At 37.9% G+C, this 18,511-nt stretch overlaps 1 protein-coding gene across 2 annotated transcripts in view; it reads right to left on the minus strand.

Moving 5' to 3' along the window:
* Positions 1-18,511, minus strand: part of CNTN6 (contactin 6) — a 297,903-nt gene that overhangs the window by 112,319 nt on the left and 167,073 nt on the right. For both annotated transcript variants that reach the window (XM_074404894.1, XM_074404893.1), the window contains exon 5: positions 8,377-8,472. In XM_074404894.1, coding sequence (XP_074260995.1) covers positions 8,377-8,472 — 96 coding nt within the window. The remainder of the gene's footprint in view (positions 1-8,376; positions 8,473-18,511) is intronic.

Raw genomic sequence — 18,511 nt, forward strand, 5'->3', positions numbered from 1 at the left:
ATGCTAGCTCAGTGGCAAAAACCTAATCCAAGAATAATTCCTTTTCTGGACTGATGTTTCTGATACTTGTCCTGAGGAAGTTTATGATGCAATCCAGAAAAGGGCCTGATGTCTTTAAAATCCACTCCTATTTGAATTCCCATTTGTTCCACAATTACTGCTTGATCACCTGGATTTTACTGGATCCCTTCTGATTTATACACCTACTGTTTGGAATCAAGGCGATGGTGGTCTTCATGGCCTATGAACGACAGCTAAATAAGGTGTCATAGGTTAGTATTATTGTTTAGTTCCAAAGAACTATAGAACTGATTATACACTGGCCAACCGTACTTGGAGAGGGAATGAAAACAAGCTGTCCAAGGCAAATCTCCAAACTGGGGTTCAGCCTGGGAGTCCACATGGGTTCTTGTCTTTGCACAGGAAGGAATTCAAGAGCCAGCCAACAGTATAAAGTGAAAGCAAGCAGAAAGTAAAGGAATAAGAGTGGTTACTCCATAGGCAGAGCAGCCCAAAGGGCTGCTTGCTGGCTATTGTTATGGTTATTCCTTGCTCATATGCTAACCATGGAGTGGATTATTCATTCATTTTCTGGGAAAGGGGAGGAGAATTCCCAAGACTGAAGGTTCCTTCCACTTTTAGACTATATTGGGTAGCTTCTGGAAGTTGCCATGGCATTTGTAAACTGTCATGCCATTGGTGGGAGTGTCTTTTAGCAAGCTAACACATTATAATTCGCAAATAATGAGCAGAGTAGAGGACTATAAATCGCTTTTGTCACTATCTTGGTTTTGCAGGGTTTGGCTGGCTTCTTCACCATATCTGATTTTATCAGTGAGGTATTTTGACCTGTACTTTGCAAAACCAGTCCCACCAGACTCTTATCTTACAGACCAGATTATGCCAGACAAAATTAGAGAGCGGAATAAATGCACTGGTATTTAGACAGGATCTTTGGAATTCCAGAGACAAGATCTTAGCCAAGTTATGTTGTTAGTTTAGTTAACTGTAGTTGTTAGTTAACACTAACAATACTCAACTTATAAAATTGAGATATCTTCCCTTAAAATGTTAAATGAGTTGAGGTGCCTAGTACATAGTAAGTATTCATAATCTTATCTGATTATATAGCATTAAATATTACTTATATAAGGTAAGTTCCAAATTTACCTATTTAAACCAGATCTTTTGGCCTAGACATGTAATCCAGCTGCCCGCTAGAAATTTTCACTCTTGTATCTAACTAGCATCCGAACATTAACATCTCCTTAAACAAATTCCTGATTTACTCCATCCCTAAACCTGCTCCCCCTTCATCAACTCCACCCCAATAAATGATACTCCATTTTTCCAGTTGCTCAGTGCCAAATCCTTGGAGTTATCTTTTACTCCTCTCTTTCTCTTATAATTCTCATTTAATTTTTCAGAAAATTATTTTAGTTATGCCTTATAAATACATACCAAAGACTGGCAATTATCCAACTGTCTACGGCAATCTACTTGGTCCAAGCCACCATTATCTCTCACCTGAATTAACACAATCACTTTTTAACTGCTTGTATTCTTGACCCTCTGTGGTCTATTATCCAGAGTAAATTTTTAAACATGAAAGTGAGAGAAAGCATGTCACTGTGCTGAATATCGTCCAGTAAATTTTAATCTCACTCATGGGAAAAGGCAAACTGCCTAAAATGTCTGAACGTAAGGCTGTGTGTCCTCATTTCTTTCTCGTGTTTGGTCATTTTACTTCAAGTATGCTGACCTCATTGCTATTCTGACAACATGCTAGATACGGTTTCCCCACAGGTTCTTCACACATGCTGTTTCCTCTGCCTGAACTGCCTTCACTTAATATGTCTCACTCCATCACTTCTTTGTCTGCTCAAATGGCAGTGAAACCTTCTTTTACCTTAGAATATACAATAGCAACATCTATTTCCTGTCCCCTTTTATTTTTCTTCTGGCTTTTATTACTCCCTGTAATGCTTTTTTTTTTTTTTTTTTTGAGACGGAGTTTCGCTCTTGTTACCCAGGCTGGAGTGCAATGGCACAATCTCGGCTCACTGCAACCTCCGCCTCCTGGGTTCAAGCAATTCTCCTGCCTCAGCCTCCCAAGTAGCTGGGACTACACGCGTGCACCACCATGCCCGGCTAATTTTTGTATTTTTAGTAGAGACGGGGTTTCACCTTGCTGACCAAGATGGTCTCGATCTCTTGACCTCGTGATCCACCCGCCTCGGCCTCCCAAAGTGCTGGGATTATAGGCGTGAGCCACTGCACCTGGCCCTGTAATGCTTTATATTTCTTTATTATAAGATTCATGGAACTAAACTTTGTCTCTCTTCTCCACTTTATCACTAAAATGCAAAAAAAAAAAATGAGTGACAGTAACTACACAATAAATATTTGTCGCATGAATAACAAGTTCAATAATGATGGTTATGGTTATTATCATTATTATTAAACCAACAGGCAACCATTGGGCCTGTCTGCCTTTTACACATTCAAAGAGCCTCAAGTAACATACCCACTGTCAATTTGACCTACCCACTAAGACAAAAGTACCTTCATTTACTCCAGAAACAGCAAATACACCAACTGGAGGAAGGGGATATTAAAATTTAGCACTTTTTTCTCTATATAATTTTCCTCTTTATTCTATAACAGAATTGTGAGGCTTTGCTTGAAGTGACTTTTAAGTGGAATTGTCAACATATTTATCAATGCAAATACAAACAGCGGGTTCAGATAGTAGTGCTATCTTCCTGCTACAGACATAGATGATCCAAACTTTTGGCATCAATTCAATTATTCTACCAGCCAAAAAGTTGGATCTAAGGAGACAATGGACCATTTCCTCTAAAGCAAATTTTAAACCTATAATTTTTATGAGCCCGGGATTGAGAGTTTCATATCCATCCAACAAAGGGAAAGAGTGTTCTTTACTTTTGATAAAGTGAAACTGTTACTACATAATAAAGGTGATTTTAATTATTGTGGATAACATGTATTATTGCTTCATTCTGTCATTTTAAAATAAAATTTCCTATGAGGTTAGGCTAACTCACCGGACCCTTGAAAGTTTATTGACTGCTTGTTTTCATATTTCTCCTTCACTTTTTGTTTATTCCAAAATGTAAAAGAAATTCTGCCTTCAGCTCTGTTGCAAATAGTTTGTGCAGAATTTTTGTGACGACTGATTGAAACTTCACAAAATCTCACTCTTGGGTCAAGTGAGAATCCATGGTGGAAACACCTCTCTGCATACTGCTCAAAGTTCAGCCAAAGGCTCGGTGACACCATATCCCCATAAATAAATAAAATAAATATAAAATAAGTTTTGTGGGCTGGGCATGGTGGCTCACACCACAGTTCTAGCATTTTGAGAGGCCAAGGAGGGTGGATCACATGAGGCCAGGAGTTGGAAACCAACCCCATCTCTACTAAAAACACAGAAAATTAGCCGGGTGTTGTGGCAGGTGCCTGTAGTCCCAGCTACACAGGAGGCTAAGGTAGGAGAATTGCTTGAACCTGGGAGGGGGAGGTTGCACTGAGTCTAGACGGCACCACTGCACTCTATAGGCAACAGGACAAGACTCCCTCTCAAAAAGAAAAAAAAGTTCTGTGTTGTTTCTTTCTGTTGCTTGACCCAAAGAATGACCTTAGAACTCTGCAGGGATATAGTAGAAGAAATGAAATATTTTTGTTTGGCCATCTACTAAATTTTGGTTCTGCCAAGCACTGAGAAGCTAAAGGAGAAATGAATTTTTCTGAGATGGGTGTCCAAATGGAGAAGAATTATAATAGATAATTGGGAGACTTGTTGGAGATTGTTGGGAAGATGCGGGAAGTTATAGCCTACCAGTAAGAGAGCCTTTAGGAGAAATGAAGGAAATGCCTAACAGGAATCTCTGAAGTTTGTAATCAGGTGTGCATTGTAGTCCTCTCTGTTCTGTCCTTACAAAGCGTTGTTAAACTTAACATTTCTCAGAATTTTACAGATAAGACTTTTTGGGAAGATCGGAACAAGAGCTGAGTCTGGTCCTAAGGTCAGAGATTCAGTTACCATCACAAAATCCATCTCTGATTAGGAAATAGGATTAAAAAACAAATATACTCCTCCACTCAGATTACAGAGAATGGTGCCTATTCTGCTTCCATATTTCGAAATCATAAAATAGAGTGTCTTAGACTGTGTCCTGGCATTATTGCTCAGGTTCATTTTCTTTTTCACTGTGATGCCTTCTCTGCTAGACTAACCTTTCCCTGTCAAACCCTCCCTTTATAGAGGAGCAGCACATCTGTGTTTGTGCTTCAAAACTGGGTAGAAAGTATCCACAAAAGGTCTATACCGGATTCAGTTCTCCTTTGGTTTGTGCAGAAGAAAGGACAACTTTGTAACAGTTTATTTGTAACAGTTTATTTCATGGGGTTGTGGCTAATCATTTATGTGGAAAAGCCATCTAGACATTTTACTGTTTTGTTTTTAAAAACTGGAGCCATTCTTTGCTGGGTAAATTTATAAAATTTAGCGATGTTGATAGTTTTTCTTACTCTCTTATAAGGTTATAGATATAGACGCATAGATATACAGATATCACACTAAAATGTATTTGATAGGCTTTCCTTGTTAAAAAAGAAAGGTTTTGTATATATTTATGTGAATACACTAAAAAGAAAGCATAAAGAATTCAGGATGTTCTGATAATAGCAATTTTAATGTGATTTCTCCCTTGTTGCAGAACTCCCTGTGAGACTCATTCTTGCTGACTGGTTACGTAGAAAAAAACAGACTAAATTGTCAAAAATTTGATGTAAAAATTTCAGCCTTTGCCAAGCACTGTGGCTCACGCCTGTAATTCCAGCATTCTGCGAGGCTGAGGCAGGCAGATTACGAGGTTAGGAGTTTGAGACCTGCCTGGCCAACATAGTGAGATGCCATCTCTACTAAAAATACAAAAATTAGCTGAGCATGGTGGTATGCACCTGTAGTCCCAGCTACTAGGGAGGCTGAGGCAGGTGAATCCCTTGAACCTGGAATGTGGAGTTTGTGGTGAGCCAAGATCATGCCACTGCACTCCAGCCTGGACAACAGAATGAGACTCAGCAAAAAAAAAAAAAAAAAAAAATCCATCCTTTATGGCCTTCTATCTCTGTGAAGTTTGTGGTACTTTTCTTTATGAGATGCTTTTTAAATATTTACACATGAGATTTAAAAAATAATTTGGCCATGCCAACATTTACTTTACAGTGCCCTGTTAACTCTGTATGATGCTTCTAGGACATTGCTCTGTGAAAGCCATGTGTGGTAGGAAATATAGAGCTTTTAGGGAAATTGTAAATAGAAGACAAAATACTTGAAAAACATATTGTAGGACAAAATTCTAAAGTGACCTTCAATGACTCATGCCCTTGTATAATTCTCTTCATCAGAGTGTGAGTGGGACTTGTAACAGGATGAGAGATCATGCTCATGATTAGATAAGATTAGATGGCACAGGTTGATTTAAAAAAACTGAATTCAGCTTTTGTGGGCATGATTTTTATCTGGAAAGCCCTTACAAGAGATAGGGTTCTTCCTAGCTAACGAAGTTTGAAGTATTTGAGGGACTTAATGTGAGAGAGATTCTCTGTTGCTGGCTTTGACAATGGACAAATGCTCACTGCAAGAAATTCAGGCCGGGCGCGGTGGCTCAAGCCTGTAATCCCAGCACTTTGGGAGGCCGAGGCGGGTGGATCACGAGGTCAAGAGATCGAGACCATCCTGGTCAACATGGTGAAACCCCGTCTCTACTAATGGTGCAAAAAATTAGCTGGGCATGGTGGCGCATGCCTGTAATCCCAGCTACTCCGGAGGCTGAGGCAGGAGAATTGCCTGAACCCAGGAGGCGGAGGTTGCGGTGAGCCGAGATCGCGCCATTGCACTCCAGCCTGGGTAACAAGAGCGAAACTCCGTCTCAAAAAAAAAAAAAAAAAAAAAAAAAGAAATTCAGCAGCCTCTACAAGTTGAGAGTGTCCCTCAACTGCAAGTCATCAAGGAGACAGGGAATTTAACTTTAGCAAAAAAGTTTTCAGCCAACAAATATGCTTGGAATTGTGATGAGATGCTACTTGTAACATAATTAAATTTGGGGCCAAGCATGGTGGCTCACGCCTGCAATCCGAGCACTTTTGGAGGCCAGGGCAGGCGGATCACCTGAGGTCAGGAGTTTGAGACCAGCCTGGCCAACATGGTAAAACCCCGTCTCTACTTTATACTTTTATATAAAAATTAGCTGGGTGTGGTGGTGTGCACCTGTAATCCCAGCTACTCAGGAGGCTGAGTTAGGAGAATCACTCAAACCTGGGAGGCAGAGGTTGCAGTGAGCTGAGATCTTGCCACTGCACTCCAGCCTAGGAGACAGAGCAAGACTCCATCTAAAACAAACAAACAAACAAACAAACAAAATTTGGTATCAGACATGTTTGCTCTTATTCCCATGCAGCAAAATTATTCAGTTACAAAGGTCTTAATTTAAGGCAGTTTTTGTTTATCTGTGACTTAATTTTATGGCATTGATCCCAGGGGCACCATTATAATGAGGGCCTCACATGCTTTAAGAAGATCAACATATTCTTTAATATTGATAGGTGACAAGGTAATGAACAAGTGTTTCCTGTCTGGCTGCCTTATATATCCTTATATATATATATTTATTTTTTTACATATAGAGCTGATTCATTTACAAATATTTGACATTTCTTTGATTCCCAACTAAACAAACTTGAAAACAATTTTCAAAAGTGTAAAGAATCTTTGAATAATATCAGAGCATAAAATGACATAGACTGACAGCAGAAACTGATAAGATTTTGCATGTTTTGTCATCTTAGACTATGGTGCTGGAAAACGGTTTTCTATATAGTTAAAAAATCAACATCAACAAAAAGCCTGAGCAATTTTTTTATGCTCTGTAACAATATTATTTTATCTCAATTTAGCATCAAAAGCACTGCATCTCTCCCCTGTCATTTCAGGTGAATATAATGCCATAATACTCTGTTATAATACTGAATAAGATATTGCTAACTTTGAATTAGCTTTCTTTTCTTTTGCTAATGGAAATTTATGAGGTTGTATAAAAATAATAATAGAAAAATACTGTCAAGTTTCTCAAGGCTCATAAATAATATTTGGTTTAACACTAAAAGTAAATTGCTTAAATTTTATTTTTAAACGTCTGTCCCATGTATATTAAAAGTTCTCCTGTTCCAGAATGGAAATCAACTATAACAAAAGCAGTAAAAATTAAGAGCTGAGGGTCTGGGAGACAGACTTCCCAGATTTGAATACTGGCTCCATTGCCTGCCAGCTGCGTGACCTTGGACCAGTTAATTAACCTCTTTCTACCTCTCTACAGTGTACTCAGCCTGTAAAACAATAATTATACTCACATATCTCTTATAAGTTTTTGGGAAAATTTAAGAATCTAATATACGTTAAAGTCCTTGAGTCTGTGTTTTGTATAGTCAGAGTGATATTGGGTTGTACCAAATGACTCCATGGACGTTTTCACATTACCTCCTCCAGGTTCACTGTTAGTTGAGAATCATGACTAAGTTTACCAAATCATGTGAAATTTGGCACATTTCTTCCCAAAGGGATGAGAATCAGTAAGTGGTTTGGACACCTGACAACAGGCAATCCACTGCCCAATCCAGAGTCTTCCAAAGTAGAGGTTGGCATATATTGCTTGATTTTTACTATTGCTGGGAGACATTCTGATTTGGTGCTATACAGAATTTGCTTCCAGTTAATGGGTAATTATCTCCTTCAATAATTAACGCGACGTTACCAAGAGGAGTGTTGGTTGGAATTTGCTTCTCCATAGAGCCCAAAAATAAAAATGTAGTAGTAATCTTAACTTTCTTTACTTATTAAACTACTAGTCATTATACTACTTAATTTACATTTATTAGCTCATTTAACATTTACAACAAAACTAAACACAAACATCAGTTGATGTTTCTATTTTATAGATCAGAAAAACGAGCCTCAATGTAGGTTACATAAAATGCCCCCTTGTCATGAAGTTTGCTTGCACAGCACCAAATTATAGCTGTGGTCAGTTTCTCTACAAAGCCCTGGTACTCACTCTACGTACAATGCCATGCTGTATCTCCTTAAAGACATATTTGCTGTGTGGCTGCTTAAACAAATATTTTTAGTAGAAAACATTTGAATATAGAACTGCTTGTATGCAGTGGATGAGCTTGACAAGATTTCACAGTTCCTGTGATTTGATGAAACATTATTGTTGACTCCAAGACCTGAAGTGGTCACATCACTCTCCAAGTGACCGCATTAATGATGTGACCCAAATTACCCCATCATACCTCCAAAATGTGGTGGTGGGCCACAGAGAAGCACCACACCTTGACCTTCTCGGACAGATACCGTGCTTCTTGTTTTAGTTTCAAAGTCTTCAATATCTTGGAAAACAAAGAAAATCAGATTTGTAATTAGTTACTTTGCAGAAGAAACATTTGAAAGAAGAATGTCCAGAGTATTTTTATTATTAAGGGGAATGAATACTCATACTTTGCTGATCAGAAGACAGTTGACAATCAGTTTAACTGCACTGATTATTATCTTGCAAAATCTTGTGCTTCTTTCTTTCTTTTTAATTAAACACAGTATGTGATAAAGACAATACCAACTATCTGTTTACTTTTGTTCTTCCAGTGTAGCCTAGCAGAAAATCTGTTACACCCAACACATATTTACAGGCAAACCTGTCCAAGGAAGGTGTGATTTTAAAAAGGTATGGCACAAGTTTGCTGCAGTCTTCCAGCATCTCAGATCAATGGTTGCCATTTTAATGTGTGGTTGGCGTCTATGAGAATTTAGGATGCAGCAGTGTGAGGGAAAGAGTTCTTTGTGACAGAACCAATGAGATAGAAAGTATATTTTCAATTTTCTCTTGATTTATTCCTTTACAAAGCAAGGTCATGATCTTATCTGGAATGTGGTGATTTCCTACATAATAGAATCACAGAAATTCAGAATGCTTACTAGCTACCTTGTAAAGCCATCCATCTGAGGCATACATCTTGCCATCTTCCTGAAGAATGGTCACCCATTCTCCTAAATTGTCTAACTTCTTTGAGCCTCGGTTTCTTTACCTTTAAAATCCTTTCATTCATTCAATCAGTTATTTATCGAATTAACCTATTAGGCTAGGTGTGGTGGCTCACTCCTGTAATCCCAGCAGTTTGGGAAGCTGAGGAGGGAGGAGTACTTTTGGCCAGAAGTTTGAGACCAGCTTGGCCATTATGGCAAAACCCTATCTCTAAAATTACAAGAATTAGCTAGACACAGTGGCACACACCTGTAATCTCATCTATGTCAGGAGGCTGAGGCTTGAGAACTGCTTGAATCCTCCACCAAGAGGTGGAGGTTGCAATGAGTCAAGATGGCACTACTGCACTCCAGCCTGGGAGTTGCAGCCAGACTTAGTCTCCAGCCTGGGCGATAGAGTCAGACTCAATCTCAAAAAAAAAAAAAAAAAAAGAAAAAAAGAAAGAGAGAACCTACTAAAAGACAGAAGTTGTATTTAGGGCAGAAGGTTTAGTTGTGAATAAAACAATAAAACAAGCAGGTATTTTATGCTTATTGTGCTTACTATCTAATAGGAAGATCAGAAGATTGTTTTAAAAATGAAAAAATACATCATTTACAAATTGTGGTAAGTGTTCTGAGTGCAGACTGAAATTGTCTACCAAGATCTACTCTCCCTTCTCCCATAATAGTAGACCTGTTGATCAAACCTGCTTGTCTAACCAGAGATTACATTTCCCAGACTTCTTTGCAGCTAAGTATGGCAAGCAAAAATGATGAGTGAAACTTGCACTTATTATGTTTGAGAGGAATCTCCACAAATTTTGAAGTTCCTGATCTACCTACCACCACTCCCACCTAAATTGCCAAAGATATGGGAGATCTTGAAAGCCACATGTTGAACACAAAAGAGCCACCATTCACCTGGATATTTGAGTGACTACCTGGAGTAGAAACATGGCTAACCTGGAACATCAACTTTAGATCATTTTATTACATATAAGTAAACTTCTGTCTTGTTTGAGGCATTTGTTTTTGGGTCTCTGTCACAACAGTTTAACTTTTTACCCAAGAGATCCTGTAAAAGCAAAGAAGAGAGCACTGATCTGATAGATGAGAAAGAGACAGCCATCCAGTGATGATAAGGAACAAGGAAGGCATTTCTTCCAGAATGAAAAAAAACAGTACTAAATTTCTGGATGAAAAAAATGCAGGGAAGTCTCATGGTATTGAATAGAAGCCAGGGTTGTTAATGCATAATGGGCAAGGTTTCAATGAAAGTGTAGTAGAAAGCAGGGTATCGTGGGCTTTGTGTGTATAATATATTTGTTTTAAATTTAAAATATTAATAAAATGGATTGGAAATAATTTAATAATATAGCAGTGCACATCATTGAACCATATCTGGAACATGCATAGAATGTCCTATGGTTAAACATTAGAGAGGATACATCAAATCTAAACGGTTTCACTTGGAACATTCTTAATGTCATTATTTCTAAAAAAAAAAGTCACTAAATATTGATGTATCATTATCCTACTATGGAAGAAAAAACAGTAAAAACCTAATATGAGCATCTTGTTAAATTGGTATAAAGTTGTAGAATGGACTTTTTTAAAAATGCACATTGGTTATCTTAGAGCAGGCGTCCCCAGACCGCGGCCCCCTGAGGCCATTAATCCGGCCCCCAGCCGCACTTCAGGAAGGGGCACCTCTTTCACTGGTAGTCAGTGAGAGGAGCACAGTATGTGGCAGCCCTCCAATGGTCTGAGGGAGGGTCTTTTTACACAGTGAACTGGCCCCCTGTGTAAAAAGTTTGGGGACGCCTGTCTTAGAGGAATGGATGGGAGATGTGAAAGTAGAGATTACCCATCATGTGTTCTAAAGATTATATATTGTACATTATTTTGTTTTGCTTATTTTTTAACAACCTTACTGTGGTCTAATTGGAATAATTATTGGTATTATTTAAAGGAATTCAAGAATTTCATTTTGGGTCTATTAAATTTGTATTATCCATGAGCTATCTAAGTGACAATATTACAAATAATTATAAAACAGGGGTCTCCAACCCCAAACCACACAGCAGGAGGTGAGTGGCAGGCAAGTGAGCAAAGCTTCATCTTTATTTACAGCCACTCACCCTCACTCACATCATTGCTTGAGCTCTGCCTCCTCTTAGATCAGCAGTGGCATTAGTCTCATAGCACACAAACCCTATTGTGAACTGAACATGTGAGGGATCTAAGTTGCACACTCCTTATGAGAATCTAATGCCTGATCATTTGTCACTGTCTCCCATCACCCCCAGATAGGACCATCTAGTTGCAGGAAAAAAAGCTTAGTGCTAAGAATGGGATTTATCAGCATATACATCATATTTGAAGTCATAGCTATCAAGGTAAACCTGCCGGGGTGACTCTTAAACTTTTGGCATGAGCAAATTGGTGGACAGTTGTCTTGGAGCTAACCTTGAAAATATCTATATATAGAGTTAGAGAACCATAGAGATGAGTGAGGGTGGGTGCAAAAAGCAACAACTAGAGGTGGAATAATATGTGAGCATACAAGATAAAACATGTTGGTCATATGTGATCATGGCAAGAAAAGTTTCAATAGAGTTTGGGGAAGAGAAGTGGATAGTAGATAGCAGATAAGGACATGGAGGTCACAGTCATGAGAACTCTTGAGTTCGCTATGAATAAGAGGTGAGATTTAGGAATAATACCAAAGGGTATGGGGGGGTAAGGCCACTATACTGAAATAAATGATCAAGTAAAGAAAGAGACTGATGATTCAGGACACAGATAGAATAAGGTCCTTGTAAAGCCTGAAAGGTGATAATGAAAGCCCAGTGGAAGGATTGGCCTTTGTAAGGAAGGAGAAACCAAAACAAAATATGTGCTTATGTAAATGGACTGTAGAGTTTTTGCCAGGTTAGACGAGAAGGTTTTTGGGGGTAGTTTCAAATTTTTCAATCAAACTGATGGGAGAGTGTTAGCTAGATCATTTACGAAGATAAAAGTTGCAATGAACATACTTATTTTAGCAGGGTTGTTATAGGGATTAAATAAAATAATGAATGTAAAGTATCTAGACTAAAGCCTGGCATATTGGTAATTACTACTACTGGGTAATGGTAACTACTATGATTATGACATTCCAGGTAGTTAGGACCAATCATTACATTTTCCTCTGACTGATACAAAGTTCAGATACGCTAATCTAAAAATACAAGATAAATACCACATTCTAGTTCCAATAAAATTTTTGTAGGTAGATGATTTTATTTGAAACATCTACGGTTTATCTCTGCTAACTATATTACTTTCCATATCAATGTTTTTTTTGTAAACATTGTTTTTCAATCCATGTAAAGTATTAGTTTAATAAAATAGATTCACTGGTTCTGACATGTAAATTTAGCAAGTCTTATATTTTCTATACTTTTAATAATAAAAGTATTTGACTAAGATAAACTCTACTGATCCTCAGCTACACCCACTTCCCTTTCTCCACCTGCTCTCAATCAGTAGTCATTAGCTTTATACTAATCTGGGACCCGGCATGTCTGCCATGTTTCTCATAGAGGAATTCACATCAAATATGCTTCCTTTCTTCTTTGGCCATGGAAAAACTAAATCAGCCTACATATGTTGGCGCTGTTGATGTCAACTATTGCCTTGACTTGGGAGTCCTTTATGACTTTGGTTTGCATCAGTTTAAATGTGACTCCTGAACAAAAATCAGCCTAATAAACTTTATTTTAAAACAAAATAAAAATAACATACTGAGATCATCGTTTCTATTTCTAGTAATAATCACCCTAGGTGACAATTTTAAGGGTTTTTTCCTTACTATTGTTTTTGAAAGGTCCTGAGAAATTGAACGATTCTATGAAATTAACAAGCTTTGGATTGAATTCTCTCAATGTCACATTGTCAGTGCTCTACAATCCCAGGAACATCAATCATCTTTTCAGTGTTAATCAGAAGTCATTATAACACACTGTTGATAAGAACACTGATACGTTAATATATTCTGTGTTCACTTCCAGTTAAATACCATACGCTTGTGACATAATTTCTCTGTGCCTTTTATGATTACAATGGCATTTCTATTAGCTGACATGAAAGGAAATCAACGCCTCTCAAAAGTCACACAAGTCCTGTTAGCTATCAAACAATCATTCCAAAATGTTACTAGTTCACAGGTTTTAATTAATAATTTACATTTTAAAGCTGATTAATAGCACATAGATCATAGACAAGATATAATTTTGCCTTATTTAAACTACATGCCATCCTACATGAATATGCTTTGAACAAAGTCTATTGTACATATCCAATCTGTATTTCAAATACCCTTCTGCTAGCTGGAAACAGGATTTAATTCAGATCAGATCATTTACTGAGGCAAGGTTCACTGAATTAAGTAGCCATACAAGCATCCAGTGACTATTTCCTTTGCTCTGTAAGACCTTTAAGAACGCTAGATTTATTCTTCTACAAGGATAGGCCAGAGAGAACTACCAGTTTCTATTTTTGTCCTATCCATTTTTGCTTAAAAGAAAATTGCTTAGAATGAGATCATTCTCTGAGATGGTCTCAAATTCTATAATATTTTGAGATAATCTCACAGTCCACAGAGGTGACCTACCCAGGCTGCCCTTGTGCATGGGCTACTAATCCTGCAGTGCTGGTTGCTGTTAACGACCCCAATTGTTGAGGTTGCTCTCATTAAGCCATTCTGATGACCATGGCTTATCAGGTCCTGTGGTTTTATTGCTGGTTTTGGAGGAAGCATTTGGCAGGAGCATAAGCAAAAATGCAGTCACAAACAAGGCTCTGTTCCAAAGGCCAGCAGGAAGTGCCTGCGAATGGCCCATAAAATGAGCTTTAAAGAATTACTGGCCCATATGCTCTCTCTTGGAGCAACCAAGGTGCAAAGGAGGGACAAGGGCCACCAAAATGTACTTAAAATTAAGGTTCAGGCAATACAAGTATTGTAACATCTGATTGTAAAGAGAATATATCTTTGCAGCTGCCACATGTAGGAATGAATCTCAGCCTAATTAAAGCAAGATAACTGTACATTTCCTGCCAAGGCCTGAGGATCACAATCAGAGGATGCACTTGGCAGTGCCAGCCCCTGACACAGAAGGAGGTCAGTGGTTTGCCAAGTCTCATAAGCTTGGAGGAAGGCTATGGGTACCCAGGATCCATTTATCAGGACCACGAGACAACACCTGAAAAGGTGGAGATAGGGAAAATATTCACCAGAAAAATGGGCATGCTTATAGTAGGACATAGTACACTCAACTGAGTTGTTAAAAATCCAAGTACTGATATTTTCCCATTTACGATGTATGAATTATTTCATTGTAATGTTTTGAATTCTTTCTTTGTTCTTTCATTTTTTTTTCATATGTGGACAATAGCTATTATATGCCAGATGCTTTGATAAGTACACTCACTGAATCCTCAGAATCACCTGTAACCCTCACAATCACCTGTATCATTGTTACGTTTTTTTACCAAAGGAGGAAATTGAGGTTCACAGATGATTGGCCACTGACCAAAGCTGACTCAGTTTTTATGTGTCCAGACAGGCTTGAAAACAAGAGTCTATTAGTCCATTTTCATACTGCTAGGAAGAAACACCAGAGACTGGATAATTCATAAAGAAAAAGAGGTTTCATGGACTCACAGCTCCACATGGCTTGGGGAGGTCTCATAATCATGGTGGAAGGTGAAGGAGGAGCAAAGATCCTTCTTACATGGTGGCAGACAAGACAGTGTATGCAGGGGAACTGTGTTTTATAGAACCATCAGATCTTGTGAGACTTATTCACTATCAGGAGAACAGCATGGCAAAAACTTGCCCCATGACTCAATTATCTCTCACTGGGTCACTCCCATGACAAGTGGGGATTATAGCAACTACAATTCAAGATGAGATTTGGGTAGGGACACATGCAAACCATATCACTCTAGCTCCAGGTCTCACACTCAAACACTGTGCTGTCCTGGTCTCCAGAGGTTACCTGGGATCTCCTTGCCACTTATAATTTATAAAATTAGCATAAACTAATACTTCATGTTCAAATGAACAAACAACCGAAAGCCTAACGCTTTTCCAAAGAGCTGTACAAATTCCTAGGGGAGAGGTAAAGGTGCTTTCTCCCTCCCGAGAATTTATAGTTTCTAGAAGTAGCTCTGTTTGTGATGTACTGAATCCTCTGAATCCTTATTTGTTCCCCTCTGTGAATTTCTTGATTTATCTCCACCCTTACATCTCTCCCTGTATCTTCATGTGAACACAGAATGTAGTCCCTTATTTTGACCAATATACAGAGGTACGCACCCCCCCCAGCACACACACAGAGGTGTGATGCACCACCACTATCAAATTTTGAGCCCGTGTCAGCATTACTGATGTAAGCATATGCAACGCAAATACCTTAGAATCAAGTGTTAGATATATGGTTCCTAAAGGCCCTTTGGTTACTTTTTACTTGCTTTTGTCTGCAGTCTCTCTTCTATAACTTCCCTAATACAATCCCTTCTTTCACGATCAGGGGAAAAATGTCCCTCCATTTTCATCTGCCAAGAAGTTTAGCTTTTTCTGCTCCTGCTGTCACACACCGAAATTGACTGATCTGTACGAGTTCACACAGGTTATAAGTAAAGGAAATAAAATTTAATTCCAAACGCTGTGACTCTACACCAGGCACCATGGCTCAAGGCTATCTATAATCTTAGCACTTTGGAAGGCTGAGGTGGGCGGATCACATAGACAACGTGGTGAAACTCTGTCTCTACTAAAATATAAAAATTAGCCTAGTATAGCATGTACCTGTGGTCCCAGTTACTCGGAGGCAGAGGTTTCAGTGAGCTGCATTCCACACTCTAGCCTGGGAGACAGAGCAATACTTTGTTTCAAAAAGCAAAAACAAAGAAAGACAAAGTAAGAAAACAAATACTGTGGTTCTAGAGTGCATTCGCTTAAGCACCAGACCATACTGACTTAATCTAGAACATTACCCAGACAGACCTTTTCTCTTTCCCCACCTTAAAAGCAATTTCAGTTATTGATCACTTTGAAGACATTCAATCTAATTTTAAACTCCATGATTTATTTTACCCTACTCTCTGCTTTCTGCCAACCAAATACTATTTTCCCCCTTTGAGAAACCTTCTGAAGAAGTTTCAGCAATGAAAGCTTGTTCTGGAGTAAATAAGATGTTGGGGCACTTGTTCACTTTCATGATGTGGTTCCCATGTTGAAGGTATGTGTTTTGTTTTGGCCTATGGCAAGAACATTTTGTTGGGCAAGGAAACGCTGAGACTCTGACCAACAAGAAAGAAATGGTAAAATACACTAAGAAAACAAATCCCTATTCTGCATAAGTCCCACAGAGCTCCCAGATATAATATATGCAACTTTCGGCATTAAAATACTCTTAAGAATCTCAAGACATTATAGTGAAGTTATTCTGAATTTCTATCTCTCCATACTTCTCTCCTTTGAAGAGGACAAGTTATGAATAATACCAAAATTGTTTATGTTGCTACTTCCTAATTCTTGAGTTATTTTGTTTTAGTTCTATAATAATTAATTTTCCCATGCCTTTATTAAGTGGCACACAGAAATATCTCTATTGAAACCAGTTTCATTTTCCACTATCATTTTCTGGATGCCAAATACTCAGTCATGGTGTTCATGATACTATTATATTTTCTAGCTAGAACTCAGTAACACAACATGACATAACTTAATCAAGCACAATGCTACTGTCAAATGCTGTAAAAGAGGCAATAGCTAAATCTTAGAATTGGTCAGAAATTTGGAATGCTAATATCCAAGTAGGAAGTAAGAAGATATTTTAAGAGTTTGCAGTGTCAAATCCATTTACAGTTCAAGTTAAAATTCCTCACTTTTGGGGGTGTAAAAGAATTTTTATAAAAATTTATATATAAGTAGAGAGAAAATGAGTTGTTTCTTGTTTTTCTGGGAATATAATAAATTCACTGAGAAGCATTTTTTTTTTAATTAAAAAAATAACAATATGGTAATAGGAAGAAGTGCATAATGTGTGTTTTTTCCCTAACAGCCCAGCATTTAATTTTGCAGGGAGAGAAGCATTTCACAAGTTAAATGAGTAAACAGATATGAAATACCAATTAGGTAATTGGTCTATGATAACATACAAATCAGATTGGATTTGATTTTTTTTTACAATGGACTCTTTGTCTGACAAATGGTTAAGAACAGTGATACTTATAAGAAAAATAAAACCTACAAGTACTAGATGTGGGCTGGACTCAAACTTCCTTCTTACTAAGCAGGCATATTCCCTACATTTAAAAGTAGATGAGAGAGACCGAAGAGAATTATGGAATTGCATAGGCTACATTGAGGTGCCAGATTACTTAACTAGTAACAGGCAACTGGTCTTTGGTGTTCCTGAAGGAAGGTGATGTAGGTAGCATGCAAAATAGATTAAATAACCCACGAATGAATTCCTTAAAAGACTTAGTGATTGAACAATATGATCAAAAATGCAAGTTTAGTGTCAGACTATCAGTGTTCAAATGATAGTTTGGCCATGCATGCACTAGCTATTGATTTAGGACAGAATTATTTCATCTCTTTCTACCTCAGTTTTCTTTACTTTTAAAATAAGCTAGCTAACAATAGTACCTGCCTCAGAGAAAAAAATGATTTTAAGTACAAAATACATGATGTGAGGGACTTTAATTTATTATTGATGATATCAGGGCACATGAATAAAATTAGGATGTTTTAAATTTTTATTTTTATTTATTTTATAATTTTTGAGACAGGGTCTCATTCTTTTGCCAAGGCTGTAGTATAGTGGCTTGATTATAGCTCACTACCTCAAACCCCTGGGCTCATACAATCCTCCTGGCTTAGCCTCCTGAGTAGCTAGGATTAGAGATGTGTGCCATCACCCCTAGCTTGAATTTTTAATTGACTCATCTTTTCAGCTTTCATCTGAACCAGACAGATTTTTTTGAAGATTAAGTCAAGACTTACTTCTCTTCCTATTCAGTGGCAGCTTAAGTGCTCATGAATGAATAGAAAAAAAAAAGAGACCTAAAGTAAAAAAAAAATATGAATTTTATTACAAGCACTTCCACATCACAGTGAATTTTATTCCAGAGAATGTTTCACCTACTTGACACAAGTTGTTAGACTGAGGGTTAGTGAACCTCACTGCCTAGTAACCTACACAGCCCAGCTGGAGGCAGAAGTAACCTCTTGGGTGGACATACAATAGCCAGAAAAATCCCGGGCTGCCCTGATTCTCATAGTCTTGGGCTCTGCCTTTTGGCAAATGTTCATTTTCTCATCTTTTGCTCTGCAGGGAGGACAGTGTCAAA

Source organism: Saimiri boliviensis, chromosome 8 (assembly GCF_048565385.1).
Source record: "Saimiri boliviensis isolate mSaiBol1 chromosome 8, mSaiBol1.pri, whole genome shotgun sequence".
Classification (NCBI taxonomy): Eukaryota; Metazoa; Chordata; class Mammalia; order Primates; family Cebidae; genus Saimiri; species Saimiri boliviensis.